This window comes from Etheostoma cragini, chromosome 15, assembly GCF_013103735.1.
Source record: "Etheostoma cragini isolate CJK2018 chromosome 15, CSU_Ecrag_1.0, whole genome shotgun sequence".
NCBI lineage: Eukaryota > Metazoa > Chordata > Actinopteri > Perciformes > Percidae > Etheostoma > Etheostoma cragini.
In genome coordinates, this window is record NC_048421.1 from 8,220,679 (window position 1) to 8,237,677 (window position 16,999).

The 16,999-nt window shown below is 42.8% G+C and overlaps 2 protein-coding genes across 2 annotated transcripts; one reads left to right on the forward strand and one right to left on the reverse strand.

The window, feature by feature from the left end:
* Positions 1–150: 150 nt before the first annotated feature.
* On the forward strand, positions 151–4,740 carry LOC117957794 (60S ribosomal protein L3-like). Its single transcript, XM_034893837.1, has 11 exons — positions 151–415; positions 1,361–1,553; positions 2,020–2,188; positions 2,269–2,404; positions 3,019–3,205; positions 3,296–3,456; positions 3,612–3,713; positions 4,024–4,119; positions 4,288–4,407; positions 4,520–4,670; positions 4,723–4,740. The coding sequence occupies exons 1-10, from the start codon at positions 413–415 to the stop codon at positions 4,577–4,579; spliced, it is 1,227 nt and encodes a 408-aa protein (XP_034749728.1). The 5' UTR covers positions 151–412; the 3' UTR covers positions 4,580–4,670; positions 4,723–4,740.
* An 88-nt stretch (positions 4,741–4,828) lies between these two features.
* Positions 4,829–16,673, reverse strand: LOC117957778 (testis-expressed protein 2-like). The gene is made up of 12 exons (XM_034893801.1): positions 16,256–16,673; positions 11,453–12,800; positions 10,494–10,694; positions 9,792–10,071; positions 9,410–9,597; positions 8,614–8,814; positions 7,856–7,955; positions 7,041–7,173; positions 6,763–6,900; positions 5,855–6,064; positions 5,636–5,756; positions 4,829–5,461 (listed from the first exon to the last, which is right to left on the reverse strand). The coding sequence occupies exons 2-12, from the start codon at positions 12,710–12,712 to the stop codon at positions 5,321–5,323; spliced, it is 2,973 nt and encodes a 990-aa protein (XP_034749692.1). The 5' UTR covers positions 12,713–12,800; positions 16,256–16,673; the 3' UTR covers positions 4,829–5,320.
* Between the last annotated feature and the right edge of the window lie 326 nt (positions 16,674–16,999).

Below are 16,999 nucleotides of genomic sequence, written 5' to 3' on the forward strand. Positions count from 1 at the left end.
CACACACACACACACACACACACACACACACAATGATTTAGCAGCTTTCAAATATTGCGGATTGCTGGTCTTTAAAGAAAGAGAGAATACTGTATCTGTCCAAAAGCAGGTAAATGTTGGCCTTGTGACCACCTTTACAAAGAATAAAAACTTTCCTTTTTCTCTCCTTTCTTGGCCATGTGGTTCCTGTCTACCGAGCCTCCCCACCACCTCAGACCTCTGAGTTTACCCACTTCCCTCCTCCTTACTCCTCACGTCAGAACTTGGCAGAGATTGCCTTGTTGGAAAGCCAATACGTCTCCTCAACTGGGCCAAACACCAAATTAGAGCCCCTACACTCTGTATCATCTTAAATGACCCTTACATCAGCACTGGTCCCTCTCTCTTTCTATCGACTGGACAGTGAGCAGACATGGTCAGTGCTTCTCTTATTTTTTGGTTCTTTTCTACTACAAAGGAAACATTGATTTGCAGTATTGTCCTGTACATGAATGTTTGTGTGTTTTACTTTGGCTGGCCTGTGTTTATAAAGGAAGATTAAGCAAAATGAAACTTATCTTGTAATGGCTACCTTTGTGCAGACCATGTGGAATATTGAAATGGTAACTTATTTTTCTTTAACATCCCGTCATCTGAGTTTTGTTTCTTATTTGTCCGGTGCTGGATTTTGGAATCATATTGAATGGGACAAATAAACCAATGCACAAAGTAAACACATGGCTTGAACAGAAAGGCAATACAACTGAAGAAAAGGGGACTTGATTGTATTTCAGTATGTTAGAAGTGTTTCATTACAACTTTTAAAAAGTCTCTGGAAATTAGGCCAAAAGCAGTTGTTCAAAAACAGGACAGAAGATTACATTTGCTACACTAAGCACACGCATGGCTTATTGTGTCTCTTCTATTGTTGTCTTCCCGTCGATCATGAATTTATGTTCCTTCTGTTTCAAAATGGAAAATTAACTTCTTTTTTATGTTTTTGTTGCTTTTTTCAACATGTTTGATAACATAAATAATAACATAGAATAATGAATTATTTTGAATAATAGTAAAGATCGGAGGATGTTGAGTAGATCACAAACTGGTTAATGGCAAAGTTTAGTCAGGATACTGTTTTAAAACCATTGAAACTGTTATTTTTTGGAGCAATTTGGTAGAAAGAAACCCATATTCCTGAAATAAAAAACATAAAAAATGGGTCAAATTTGACCCGAGGGAAACACAAGGGTTAATCTAGTACAGTAGTTTTGTGGAATTTTTGTAAAAGTAATTGTACTCATCTCGGTGACATTTCCATGGTATCATCTGGGTTTCACGTTAATTAAAAGTGACTGTGACTGTGTGGTTTGTGCCTTTCCAGTCTCATCGTAAATTCCACGCACCCCGCCATGGACACATGGGGTTCCTGCCCCACAAGCGTTCCAAGAAGCATAGGGGCAAGGTGCGCACGTGGCCTAAAGACGACCCCAGCCATCCTGTCCACCTTACTGCCTTCCTGGGATACAAGGCTGGCATGACCCACACACTGAGGGACATGCACCGCACTGGCCTCAGTATGTACGACTGGACTAACTGTAACATGGATGCATGGGAGGAGTGAGCAAAGGGATGAGTGATGTTTGTTGTTTGTTTGAGAGGATAATGGGCCCTTACGTTACATGGCAACAGATTGTGTTATGTAACTTACTGTGTTCTATCCCAAACCTACAGACGTTTAGTTACTGATAGCACAAGCATGAAACATTATCATATTATCACACTGTTACATGATGTTAATGGCTTTTATAATGTTCTGTAATATTTGCTATGTGGTGGGGTCACAAAGCCTAGAACATATGCTTCAATGGCTATCTCTTTTCAGTTGCATATTTTTGCCTTTCTTTGCTGTATATTGTTGAATAATCCTAAAATACCACACATACCCATTGTTAAAATGCTATGTTTGATTAAGGCTTTCTGAATACTGACAGTATAATAAATAGCTCAGCGGACAATTTAAAACAAATGTTTCTTCCACAGAGCAAGCAAAGCGAGAGGAAGTAGAGGCGGTTACCATCATTGACACCCCTCCAGTCATTGTGGTGGGGGTAGTGGGATACATTGAGACTGTCCGTGGCTTGCGTTCCTTCAAAACCATCTTTGCTGAGCACCTCAGTGACGATTGCAAGCGCAGATTTTATAAAAACTGGTGTGTACATTTTGTTCAGTTGTATGTGCAGCAAAATGACAACACAGTTGGTGCCTTACTGGGTATTTCTGTGTTTTTAGGTACAAGAGCAAGAAGAAGGCCTTCACCAAGTACAGTAAGAAGTGGCAGGATGAGACAGGAAAGAAACAACTGGACAAGGATTTTGCTCAGATGAAGAAATACTGTTCAGTAATCAGGGTTATTGTTCACTCTCAGGTACGCCAGCCAGTTAACAACTACATTCAAAGCACAATCCAATTGCTGTCTCATCCCACATCAGTCAGTATCCCCTGTTCTAACGATTGTCAACTATTCACATATTGGCAGCACCCCTGTAAAAGGGCAGAAGGTTCAGAGTTATCCAGCTGACCACATGCAGTGGAGAGAAAAGCTACCACATCTCAAATCCCTTTGCTGCCAAGAGCCAAACAACTCTGACTATTACACGATGTCCGAGGGGGAGCACTGGAGGAGGGTGCTGTTTTAAATAGCAGTTTAAAAATAATTCTCAGGGCAGGACCTGGCTGCTCACCCAGGCTTTGCCAAGGGGAAACCTTTATGTTGGCAGTAAACAAAATGAGGATTGTCAAGATCTCAACTCTTAACAGTGTTGCTTGGATCTTTTTCTGTTCAGGTTTCAGCTTCAGAAGTGGGAATAAGTTCAAAATGTGCACTTAAATATCAGGGCCGTGGTAATTGAACTACAAAAGATCTCAAACATGATCCTGTGCTGAATAATAAATCTAAGAATAGCAAGATATCATTAGTAAAACATTTCTAGATTTTTTGGACTCCTTTTAACTGCGGTTTAAAGCCCTCTCCATTTCCAGGTGCGGTTGCTGCCCATACCGCAGAAAAAGGCCCACATCGCAGAGGTGCAGCTAAACGGGGGAAGCATCTCAGACAAGGTGGACTGGGCTAAGGAGCGCCTGGAGCAAGCTGTGCCTATCTCTGCCGTCTTCTACCAGGATGAGATGATTGACATCATTGGAGTCACCAAGGGTCGTGGCTTCAAAGGTTAGAAGCATGCTATGACTATTTGTGCACGTCCAAGGACTTGTAAAATGTACAAGGATTATAGCTATTTCTATCTCTTTGTGATGATAGGTGTTACTAGCCGTTGGCACACAAAGAAGCTTCCCAGGAAGACTCACAAAGGTCTTCGGAAGGTGGCCTGCATTGGAGCCTGGCATCCGGCCCGTGTGGCGTACACTGAAGCTCGTGCTGGTCAAAAGGGCTATCATCACCGCACTGAGCTCAACAAGAAGGTTAGCTGGAAGTTAGGGGTCCAATTTCACCCTCTCAAGACTTCATCTTCATCCGGTCTGAGGGAAAAAGCTTTTGTAATAGGAAATGTCAATATAAGAATTCATAGGTTTGCTTTGATGCCATTTGTCCATGCCTGAGTTCCTTGTGTCCCCAGATCTACCGCATTGGTAGGGCTGTGCACGTCCAGGATGGAAAGGTGATCTGCAACAACGCCTCCACTAGCTACGACACCAGCCAGAAGTCCATCACGCCCATGGTACTCTCATTGTAAAAGATTATAATATGCACTATGTCTATAATGTAATACTGCAACACTGCAAGGGCAGTGTAATGTATCATGACGCATCATGTTTTTCTGCTGCTATTAGGAGTATAGTAATATTTTGTAAGTTCTACCACTTTTGCATGACAGGTTAAGGTGGTAATGATGGTGGTCACTTATAAGGCATAACTTATTATGCACTATAAATAAGAGATTTATAAAAGTTATAGCATATTTCTTCTTGAATACTCATTTACCCTTTATGGCTTTTTTTATCCCTACTTCCGTGTTGTCTACCCTATAGGGAGGCTTCCCCCACTATGGTGACGTGAATAATGACTTTGTCATGGTGAAGGGCTGCGTGGTCGGTCCAAAGAAACGTGTCCTTACCCTCAGAAAAGTAGGTCATTTTGAAAGGCTACTTTTACATCTTCCAGGCAGCTTGCACTATAAGTACACAATTGTATCTGATTTACTCTCAAAGTAAAATGTACAGCTCCAGTACATCATTGCAGGACATGTACAGTAAGTGTACATCTTTGTGTCTTTCCTTCCCCCGCCCCACTAGTCTTTGCTCGTGCACACATCTCGCAAGTCCAAGGAGACCATCGAGCTCAAGTTCATTGACACCACTTCCAAATTTGGTCATGGCCGCTTCCAAACTGCCCAGGAGAAGAGGGCATTTATGGTGAGCAGGAAAACAGTTTGATGCACACAAACCAGGAAATTCTCCAGTGTTAACATAATCACTGCTGAATCCTTCTGCGCTATATTAACAATTACCTTTGGTTTACTCGCAGGGGCCATTGAAGAAGGATGCTCTGAAAACACTGCCAAAGCCTCTGACTGAGGAGGCCTGAAAAGGATTCTCATATCTCAATTCCCCTACAATGGGTTTCAAATACACTGTATTTTATGCCATGTGTAAATTGTCACTTGTGATACATAAATGCTATGTGTTTGGGTTTTAACTGCCTTGATTACAACCTCTATTTATTTGTACGCAGTTTGATTCCACAGTAAACATAGATTCAGTTTTATTCACTGATTGATCCATGAGCATATCAACACTCAACACATATCATCCATAAGGATATCAACAATCAAATAACATGCACCATTGTAGCTTGATTGAAAATCATGATTACCATTATCATCTCATGTTCACAACCCATAACAGTATCAGTGGATTAGAAAATGGATGTTTGGATAGTTTGTTCAATCAGCATTATTTTAAAACTGGTTATCATTAACAACCTTGTTTTGATGCGCAGTACAGACATACAGGCTTTGCATCTTTTATCAGAATTGACATCAAATAAAAAGTTCCCTTTTGGTGTACAATGGGCTGTAACTGGTATACAGTTCATTCATCTTCACAGCAGGGGGCACTTTAGCACCATTTTCACAGTTGCAAGGTTGCTGCTGGGCTCAGCATGCCTTCAGGAGGCATCTATCCTGCACTGGTTACAACCAACACACTCAGGATGAAGCTGGTACCCGGCTGCAGCAGCCTCCGAATCCATAAGAGATTCATGGCAATCTCTGCAGCAATGACTATTTTGCATTGACATAATCCTATTTGTAGCCTTGAAAGGGCACTACTCTGACAGGGACTCCTCCATGGAGGATTGATGGGATGAGGAATGAATTGAGGAGTGGTGGGATGAAGGTGGGTTGTCCAGGCCAGATGTCATCAGGGGCAGATATAGATCGTCCATATTGGGCATCACAAGCACTTTCTGTTGAGAAAAAAGACAAGAAAACCATGTTAAACAACTAGGGAAATGATCTCACTCTTTTTAATGACATGGGAAATGCTACTTCTCATACGCCTTTTATACTTTCCCAAAGTACGTTTGAATCATTCATCTGATCTTTTTCCGCAACGTCAACAGCTTCCCTGATTGACTGACCTGGAACTCACACTGGAGTTTTTTCTCTATCCACTCAGTGACATGAGTGAAGGTGACCTCCCTCTCCCCAAGCGTGGGTCGCACATGCAGGTCTAACCTGGGAGGCACCCGGAAACTGTACCTGGGAGGACAGAATGAGAGAAAAGGACTGTGTGAGAAATAAAGAAACCTAAGAATTTTTTAAAATATGAAATGACAAAGAACAAGTAAAGTCAGTACCATATTCTGTCAGTAGGGGGAGGTGGGATGTTGATGGCCAGAGTACCAGAAAGCTCAAGGACCTCGACGCTGAGCATCAGAGGCATGTTGGACACCTCAGCAATCTTCTTCCTGATGTATTCGTTCTCGGTGGCTTTCTGGAAGTACTTGGACTTCGCTATCTTGTCCACAAATCTCAAAATCTTCCTACTTGTGCTGCCACCAGTGTGCCTGGGGGAAGGATTAGGACATGATCACAGATGCTGAGTAGGACTGTGAATCTGAAAATGTCATTGATACATTCAAACTTTTAGCATTTTCCACTTCTGAACATAACCAAATTAGTGGTGCCACATCAGAAAAATCTTGGCTTGTGAATAACTATTCATTTCAACACTCAAGTGTTAATTAAGGCTGGAATCTACAATATATCAGAATATGTCATTCATTGGTTTCAAAACTTTTTTCTGTCATTCCTGTCTTTGAAGGCCTGAAAAATGCTTTTTCCCCCTCATCGGTAACAATACTGGAGTAACTTAAAGGAGGCATGTTGGATTTTATTGAAATAACATCAAGAACAAGCTACATATTTCTTAGTAGTTTCGGTTGTGTACATGAAAAATGGTAGTTAAATTTGGCCCAAACTAACAGAGCACAAAAGATGCTAAAATGCTTTAATAGTAAGTTGTCATAGCAGGAGAAGCACATGTGGACTTACTGGCTATAACGATGCTGCACCATCATTAAGGTCATTAAGTCCATTATGTCTGCAATTAGCAACATTATTAGTTACAGCTGTGTTTGACAAGTCAGACTATCTGCTAAGCAAAATTGGCCTAGGATGCAAACACAAGTGTGACATGCAGTGCTGTTTTGCGATCTATAAATCCATGACATATTTCATCGGTGTTATAGAGTTGTTCATTTACCCTTCAGCTGCTAACACTGGGTTCTTATCTCCCAGAGACCCCTGTGGCTCAGACGAGGGGACTTCCTCTTCACCGGACGAGCCCGCGCTGGATGACTCTTCATCACTATCAGCCAGTATACACAACCTGGGCTTAGAGCTGAAACACACACCAGTGATACATCTTAATGCACACTACTGATCTTTGAAGACTCATTCATTCCTCCTCAAGCGTGTTCACATCCCCCTCCACACTCTCTTTTTATCTGTTGAGGAATATGAAACAGGGGAATGCCTGACCTCAGTTGCTGTGTCTCTAGAACACTGTGAGCCTCGTCCTCTCCATCTTTACCCAGTTTACACAGGTTCATCTTAGTCTCCAGGGTCATCTGAAGGGAGCCTGTGTACACCACCTCCAGCTCCAGCCACAGGCCTTGGGGATAAAGAAAGAGGAAAAAAAAACAGATAGCAGGTAAAATCAGATTAGATCAGAGCAGACTTGTTAACAAGCCAAAATCTCTCCTTGATCTAGCCTGGCACAGTGTGGGTGCAGAAAGGACATTAGACTAATATAGGATAGCTCGGGCAGGTTATTGTAAATTAAGATTAGTCAAGGTCAAGAGGATTGCTAGTAGAAAGGTGTGGTGCGACATACTTTGTAATGCAACAATGAGATCATGGCCTAAGCTGATTGCAGGTTTGTGTCTGAGAGAAAATGGATAAACCTTATTGGGTGACTCTTTCACATTCAGAGAGAAACAGACAAGAAAAAACATGACTAAGAGTTTGCAGCCAAGCCAGTGGCTTACAGGCATTGCAATGCTTAGAGTGAAATGTCACCAGCAACTCTAGGTGCTATTTAAAAAGTTTTTATTCCAATTAATCCTGTGCCAAATTTCAGGGCAATCCATCCAATAGTTGTCAGACACACAAAACCCCAGCTTTCAACCTCATAAGGAAAAGTCAAGGGATCACCAAAGTCATTGAGATTATCTGCACAATGAATATCTGTACTGAATTTCATAGCTATCTGTCCAACAGTTGTATAAGCAAGAGCGTGTATAGATGAGTATTTATCCAATGGAACATGAACAAGTGTGAAAACACAACTGTACCTCTGCGATCCAGTGTAGGTGTAGAGGTGCTGAGAACTTGAGGTAGACAAGTGCCCATATCCAGATCAGCCAGAGTCAGCTCATTCATAAAGTATGGCAACTATAATAAGACAAACAATGCCTGACAAACAATCCTGAGTTCATGTCAGATATAAACCGATCCACATGAAATCTATGCAAAACAATTAAAAAGAGGCTCCACAGAGGAAGCTAATTACTTTAAACAGATGAGCAAGCATGGGAAACCTGCAGTGTGTTTGTGTGTGTGAAGGACAGAGGAGCAAGATAGTTAAAAAAAGGATGGTGTGTGTCAAAGTGGAGAGCAGGAAATGAGTAATGAGATGCTGCATTGCCATCAGCAGTGCTCCACTACTCCCTCCTGCCTTTGGAACCAGAGGGAGTGAAACACTAAAACACACACACACACACACACACACATACACACACACAAAAGGGAGCTACAGCATTGATGTGCCAAATGTCACATCTTTCGACCTTATGGACAAACCAGCGTTGATGTTCAGGTCACATTATCGAGTGACACAGTGTATAGTGAAAATAGTCACTGCTGCCAAGCCATGTCAGTAGTCAGTATGACACTAATGATGATGCTTTTGCTGCTGATGGTGGTGTGAATACGAAGATAAATGTGAATATAAAAACAAAGAGCATCAGTTAAACCAATCATTTTGTCAACCAAGGACTACAGTTTCCAACTAACCTTTTAAAAATAAATCACAGTACTTATCCACCCTTACCTTGATCTTGCTGAGTTTCTTTTGGATCTTGTGCGCCACCTGGTCGGTCCAGTACTTCTCCTGCAGAAAGTCCCAGAAGATTCGTCCCACCAGGGAGTTCACCCAAGTGGGCTGGCCTTCAGCAGAGTGTCCATCTGCCACTGAACCTGCACTGGGCTCAGCTTCAGCTTGACCTCCAGATCCGTGCTCTTCATTGTTAATCTGCAAGGAATAACATAGAAATGAAACCATGAAAGGCATGTATGTATGTTTTTCAGAAACAGTTTTCAGAGGTTATATGATGATAGACGCAAGATGCACATTTTTGCCATTCCTATGCTTATCTATCCTCAAGCCCCAGTTATGCCAACTCTCTTCCTCCTCTAAACACCAGGTGAGACTGTCTCTATGTGTGGTGCCAATCCCAAACCCGACAAACCAAGATTAGCAGCTAAGTCAGGTGTGCTGCAGTCACTTCCTCATAATATCCTTCCAGCCAGGTGTTACCTGATATTTCTGCACATTGAAATTTGGTCTAGTCAGCAGGAATGTTTTTCGGCTGAGCCAGCATCCTAGAACAAGGTTGGTCCGAGCACAGAGCAGAACCGTAGCTGGCACTGTAATAGCTCTGATCAATGTGGGTTACGTAGAGTATTAGCAGGACATGCAGAGGGTAAGTGGAGCAGAGACAAAGTCTATATATCTGCTCATGCTGTAAATGAAACCTGTGGAGAGTACATCTCTCTGCAACTTCCCACACTGGGATATTTGACCTGATTGTACATCTAAAAGCTAAATAAAAGTGTTGCTCATTGACCTTTTTGTGGGTTGTGGGACTTCCCTTGTCACTATTGCAGGGGCTGAGGGTAGGATTGCAGCTCTGCGAGCCAATCAGCTGCGTCATGTAGGTGCTGTACTCCAATAGTGTTCTTGTTTTTGTAGCTCCCAGAAAGTCGTGCTGCTCGTCTGTGCTTTCTTTATCACCGTCTCCATCATATGGTGTTTCTGAGTGACAAAGAGAAAAGACAGACATGAAGTAAGTGGGCCGCTGAAGCTGGTAAATTTAACTCAAAGACTCACTGAAACAGTACAATTCTGAGCATCAATCTTTCCTGCACTCAATTTAACTCAACGACTGTATGCATGTTTAAAACAAACTAAATTGCTCCCAACCAGCATAACTCCAAACATGGTCTTACCTGCATTCTCCTCCCTGCTTACACTGGTCTTGGCTGCAGCCCGGGAGGCAGACAGGAAGTGCTGGAACCACTCCTCCTTCTCTCTTCCTGTGCGGCCAAACAGGTACAGGGTGACAGGAAGATGGTGGTCCTGAATGGCGTGTCTCTCTGCCCTTTCTTCCTCCTCCTGCCCTTCAACCATACTTTCCTCCCCTACCTCTCCTTCAGCCAAAGTGATGCAGATGGGGTACTTCCTGTTCCAGATCCTCTTGCGGGCCAAAACAGGCGGCAACAGAGACACCTGAAATTAGAAGTGACGGAAAGGAATGATAAAGGAAAAGTGTCCTTTTTTAAATCTATAATTTTTTTCTAAAAGAGATGCTGGCAGGCAGACACTTGGTTGACAGTTTGCCATTGCCAAAGTGCTTGACAAATTATTTATATAGTGTGTTGTGCTTTATTCGATCTCCCTATTGGAAGATAGTGCAGCAGCTGCCTCAATATGCTACTGGGACAGTAGCCGGGTCAAGTTTATTCAGAGCATCAACACTTTAGTCGTAATCCTTCGGTCTTTCACCTCCGTGTTAGATGACAACCTGGGTGCAGAGAGATAAGAGTTCACGCGAAAGGTCATCTATTCTTTCACTCCCCTTTGAGGAGAGACATGCCTGCTCCCCTGGGACCTAGAAACTATTTTTGTTTTGTTTAGTATAACACACTGACCTTACAGTTAGCCAGATTGTAAGTGCGTAAACGCAAAAACGCAGCCTCGTGGGACGTCTCATCAAACGCTGCCCACCGGGGGATGTTGGCACGTGGGTACGCTAGGCGCAGCTGGCTGTCCTCCAGGGTGACATAAACAGAGTGTGTGGTGGAGGGGTGGAAGGTCTCAGGGTCGTAGCTGTGTGTCTCATTCATCCAGCCCTAGCAGAAAATTACGAGGGTGTCAATCAGTCACAAATAACCTCACATTTCCCATTAAGAATTAATATTTAAAACTGTGTTGAGGCTATATTTAGGTGAATTTGACTGAGCTTATATCAACTAAAATATGTACACTTGGTAAAAATCTATTCAGGAAAATTAAATTCACAGTGAGTGGTGCAAACCGCGACAATACAGCTCTGCAGGAGAGGAAACATGAGACATGGCAGAATACTTCTCATTTAACACTGCGGACCTGACTTTGAAAACAGCCCACAGCCTTCTGTTAGTAACTCCTCTATCCTCATAAAAATTCTAATGCTTACTCTGCATTTATTGAGGCAGCCAATCTCTCAGCAGAGCTTTCAAGAAGTGCTTGAGAAAGCTATTATCAAAATGTTCTTTAGATGCTGATCCTGCTGTGCCTCAGGGCAGTTTTCTGTTCAGTAAGGACCTCAAAACTGATCCATTAGGTACCTCTGACAACACTGTCATTAGAGCTATCCAATGCCTCACATGGCTGCGGTTGGTTGTTGTTTTGATCTCTTAAACATTAGAGCTTGGACCTCATTTCCATGTAGCCAAATCTGTAACAGGACAACAGAAAGTGGCTTCTTACTCTCTGCTGCACTGACATGTGTATTAAATTCGATAGAAACACAGAAGTGAAGTCTGGTTCAAAATAGAAAGAGACTAAATGTAGATGAAAAGACCCCTTAATATCAGCCTCTCTTTGTTGTGTGTTACTCATCTATTACCTCCAGGATTTCTGGATCTGTGAGCTCTCCATCCAGTGGATCCATGATCAGGGGTCTGGATTTACTTAAACGAGAGCCCCTATTGTTTCTGGCTGATGAGCATCGTGGAGCAAACATGAACACTACCACCAGACCCAACATAAAGCCACAAGCAACCCCCACTGACAGACCAGTCACATAGGAGGGCAGGGGCAACACAAAGAAACCGTAAGCAAGAAGACCCACAGGAAAGAGCCAGTGAAGAGGGAGCGATGAGCCTGGCACTGTGATTCCAGACTGGGTGTAAGTTCTATGATGTGTCCCTCTGGACCCATTCTGGAGCTCCAACACCTGAATCTTATCTCCATAAGTATGGATTTCTAAATGGCTGTCACGGCTTTGGCGTTCTAGAGAGACAGTGGATTTCGTTAAGGAGCCCTTTTGCAGTCTTCTCAGAGGTGTGTCGCACACACCTCTGTTCTCTCCTTCAGCTCTCCTCCAACACTTAAGGTCTGCATCTTCACTATCCCCGTCTCGCCCACAGCTGCCTTGGGAAGACGGGGAGTCTCCGGCAAAAGAAAACCTCCCCTGCTTGGGGCTGCCGGGGCTTTCGTCCCCCATAATCTTACTCAGCATGCTTAGTGGATCCTGCATGGCCTCGGAGAACTTCCTCCGCGTGTCCTCCAGCTCAGCAATCAGCGAGCTTCCTCGAGGTTCAGAGGGGGGTATGCCGCCTGAGGAAGGAGGTGATACCCAGTCATCATTCTCATTCAGCTCTTCTGCTTCAGACCTGATTTTTGGACAGGGAAGCGGTTTCCAGGGATGCAAATGCAGCTTGGAGTCTGACTTGGAGAGGTTGACCTCTGGCTCGACCCGGCGAGAAATCTCGGTGCTCAGGGACTTGACCAGGTTGAGCAGAGGTTTTCCTCGCAGGGAGCTGCTCTCCCTCGGCTTCAGGTCTGTGGAGGAGGATTTGACCAGGTTGGTAGTGACAAGCATATCTGCTGAGGATGCTAACAGATCAGCTAAAGAGCCCGGCGATGAGGGGGAGTGAGACAGGGAAGGGGACTGGGAGTGGTGACCTAGGCTCGGGTCCAAATCCATCCTCAGGCTGATATCAGGCTGGCTTGCCCGGTCCTGTGGTTTGTCCTTGGAAAAGGCCACGATGGGACCGTCATCATGGCCGTCCAGGCTGAAGATGAGATTGCTGTCTTCCATGCTGGCTGTCAACCAGGAGCTACTGTGTGAATGTAGTGGACCAAACAGTGTCCCTGAAGACATGGAGCATGGCGCTAGCACGGGGAGTCTTTGACTGCATATAGACTTGTTACAACCTCTCCGGGTATCTTATTGTCCATCATTTTGGATGCTGGAAATAATGTGAGAAACAAGAAAAATATATTAAACATAGTTATATAAACAGCTTTAACAAACTCATAACAACATTATTACCTTTAATGACAGCATAACATTTCACATTAAGCCTCTTTGCTACTTGTTCATCTGCTGCTTTGACCTTCCTAATTCTGTCCTCTCCATTGCTTTTCTAATTTTCTCTCCATTTTTACCTCTTAGCCTTTCACTCTAATCTCTTCTGTACTCTCTCCTCTGTCCTTTTCACTGCTCCTCTGCAGGGACGCATGGAACTTTTTGTGTTCGCCTCTCAGTGTGCTGTCAATTTACATAAAGGCTGAGATAATTTAGGGGCAGATGAGTGCTTTGTTATTGGAATCACCCATAAGAAACCATAAGCACAGAGATATTAATATTTATAACAGTCAGAGCAAGTTTTTGCCTAATCAACACATTTGTCTCATCCAAGGAGTATTGAAAGATACTCAGTACGACTTGTTCTTATGTCATTTGAAATATTTGTGCAACCTTTCTTCTCCCGTGTCAACTTGCCTGCAGACGTTGAAGCCTGTCACTCATTACGTCCTCTAAAAAGTTTCTTCCAGATGGCTCAGGAATTCAAAGCAGCATCTCTTTAATCACAAGATCACTTCTCTGAACTAATGGCTACCTGAGGTCTAAGTAAAACACAGAGAGAAAACATCTTCATCTGTGACAGCATCTGCATGTGTTGATGATGAAAGCCAACACATTTGATGCAGGGATGAATATGTCTGCACACGCCCTTCATCATTTAATGTATTGTGCATTACTTCCTACAGTATCATAAGGAACCGTTCGTCAACAAGCTCCTTTTTTTTCCAACCACACGCAGATTTTGCTGTTCACCGTGCTTACAAAAGCACATCAATTAGACACTTCCTTCAGAAAAGCAAGGCTTGTGGATGTATAACAAGCCCTTCACAGCGGATTAACTGTAATCCTACATATTAAAGAGGCTTTTAAGACACTTAGGACATGAATTCTCTCTGATGAATGGGCAATCAGTTCTTTTTTGGGCAGCTGTAGACGGGAAAGGGGGGAGAGAAGGGGAGAGGACAACATGCAGCAAAAGGCTGCTGGTTGGAATCGAGTAACATGAGTTACAAGGGCGGCCCAATCAGTGTCTTTTAATACCAGATACTTTTGCAGATACATTGTAATTTACTTGTGCAAGCTGTCAGCCACACGCACGCATGATGTGGGGTTACACATAGTCCCAAACTGGCTTTCTGAGCAGCACAAAGCGAATTTCCTTACAGAGAAGTGCAGGATAAGACAATTGACAAACATCAAGAAAAGCCAAGCTTATTAGATAAAATCAACCTAGAACTAATAATTCTATTTTTGTTGAATCTGAGAGTAAATGCAGGCGCTTTTCAGCCCCCAAATTTTTAAGATAAACCTTTGTCATCATTTTGTCATTCTACTTTTGTGTCTTTGTTTTAGATAGGTTATGTTTGTTTATTTAAATCTTCTTGTTTGTGCAAAGGCTGCAGCCAGATTCCTCACACAACAGAAGATGATATTGTTATCACAAAGTAATATATAGAGGCCACATTTTTACAGAAAAGCAGCAAGAAAAACTGTAACAGTAGTGGACCAGATGAATGGCAACAAATAGATTGTTACCATGTTGCTCGCCTAATTTAACTTTCTCATTGGCTCCCCCGCTATTCCCACACTTCTCTGCACACTGTTTGTATGTAAAGATTTTAACTTTTAGCATCCACCTGCTGCACTGTTTGTCAAATCTAATTAACCAGAAGTGCTGCTCCACCAGTGCTTAAGCAGCTCCTGACACGACTGCATTATAAAATCAATTTCTACTTTGGACTCAATTTGGATCACGTTGTGCTGACAGAAGGAGGAAAACCTTCGCTGCTCTGTGGAATACAGAGTCAGCACGGATTTGGCAGCTTTCCAGTCAGGATTGTGGATGAACTTCAGGAAAACCATCAGAGGACTGGAATCTGGAAGCCCAGTTTTTGGTTTGTCCCGTGAGAGTCAAAAAACGGAGCAGATAATGCTGTTTTATAATTATTAAAGGACATTTTCTTAAATGTAGATAAATGTCAATGACCAAAAGGCATGTAGAACCTCTTTGATGCTCCTAATTGAAGTGTGGAAGATAAGAGAAAAATTGGTTCAGTTGCGATGTAGCCCTACTTAATGACATTTCCCATAAGAAAGGTCACAGTAAAGCTGCGACTAATGATTATTTTCATTACTTCTCAGCTAGCTGATCTTTATCAATTGATTAATCATCAACGAAAGGTCAAAAAATAGTGAGACAATATATTGCCCGTCAAAATTTCTCTGGGCCAAGAGAAATTTCTTTAAATATCATGTTTGTCAAATTCTGACATTTAAAAAGCAGGAATCAAAGATTATTGGGCATTTTTCCTTAAAAACTGACACGATTAATGGCTTTTAAAAATAGTTTCAGAATCATTTTCTGTCAATCAACACACCAACTAATAGTCAGTAGACTAGCCCCAAGTGACACCAGGCCATTCAGTGTGGAGGAAAAAGGGAGTCTGCAATTTTTGAAAGGAAGCGTGGTCAAGGTATTGCTGACTAACAGACATTTTTAATAACTGTAGGTATTGAAGCGTAATGAAAAGTTAAGCCTCATGACAAAGCCGCTGTCTACCTGTCCTCTAGCATGCAAACAACTTTCTTTTTGGTTGGTGATCAAAATGACACATGCAAAATGATATCAACCCCTGTGGATTTGCTGACAATGATGAGACAGGCACTGTATATTGAAGAGTCTACCAATGAGTAGACAGTAGTGGATCACTTAAAATGGATTAAAAGGGAAATGAGGAATTGACCATCAAAAAAATCCCATTGTACCTCTGACGTTGGCTGGCTAAAAAGGACATCAAGACACAAAAGGACACAAAATGTGTTATCTCACAAAGAGAAACTTAATAAATCCCCAGCTGGAGTGCTGTATGATGAAATGTGACTGTCTATGTGTTACACTTTGTGCACACAGAGAAGCAGGAGGTTTATTTAAAAGGCTTACTGCTGTCCTTAAAACTACCATTTGACCCTGATGACTGACACATATAAGATAGAGGTCGGACTCTGGGTTTGTCTGGGTATCACATGGTCAGTGTTAGTAAAGCTACACTTCATCTCATTAGTGCAAATCATTAAGGCACAATATCTCCAGGGCTAAAGGAGGTTAGCCTCTTTTATCCCTGGAGATATATTGTCTTAATATAAGTTTAACTTTGTGCAATTTCAACAGAGCCTCACTGCACAAAGACATACATGCCGTATGTTCCATTTCTGTCCTCACCTGTGGAAAATTTCGCAAGTTTTAATATTTAGAAAAGCAGCTATTCTGCTGCACTGATTGGGGTGCTTTCGAAAATAACAGGCGGCTGGTGCCATCAGTAAAACCAGAGCATTTACCTGGACCTGGCATGTTGAAATGTGGTTCAAGAGCAGGCTGCAGTGCTCAGTGTGGATGCTGCAGAGCGCGTTGTGCTGCACACGCAGATGCGCACCATCCACCGACCGCGCGCAGGCCACAAATATTCACTCAACTTCACACTGATTGCAGCCCCTCTTCGTTGCAAAATCTCCCAAACTCCCTCAAAAAGATTGTGTCCGAATAAACAGTCCAGCTTTAAAATAAACCAAACACGTCGCCACCGTTTGGCGTCGCTTCTTCCTCCCGCTTGCTTAAAGAGGCGTCAACCCAATGCAGAATAATGGGATTACTGGGAGCGTGGACCGGACGAAAACTCTAATCCAGATTAGGTTTGAGAGGCCCAACCGTAGACGGAGCGACTCCTCCTCTCTGCCGCTGCGCTCAGCGTCAAAACACAGACTGCGCTCGACTCACCCCTCTCTGACACCGCAGTCCTGGAGGCTACGTAGACTTATGTAATTGTGCGACCTGGGGAAAAAAACTCTTTCCAGAATCTCTTTTAATTCAAGTACTTTACTCCTTAATGTATCTTTGTTGCGTATCTCACTATTAATGTGGAAAATAGATTTATGATCTTGAGTTTGGGATCGAAAGCAATAACAATAGAGGACAGAGTTTTTAGGATTTTTGTTGTTTATTTCCTGCTCATTTCAACCTGGACCAGCAAGGCTTCAGGGGAACAGCCCAGACACTGCCAGGTGGTGCTAACCTGAATTTGTATG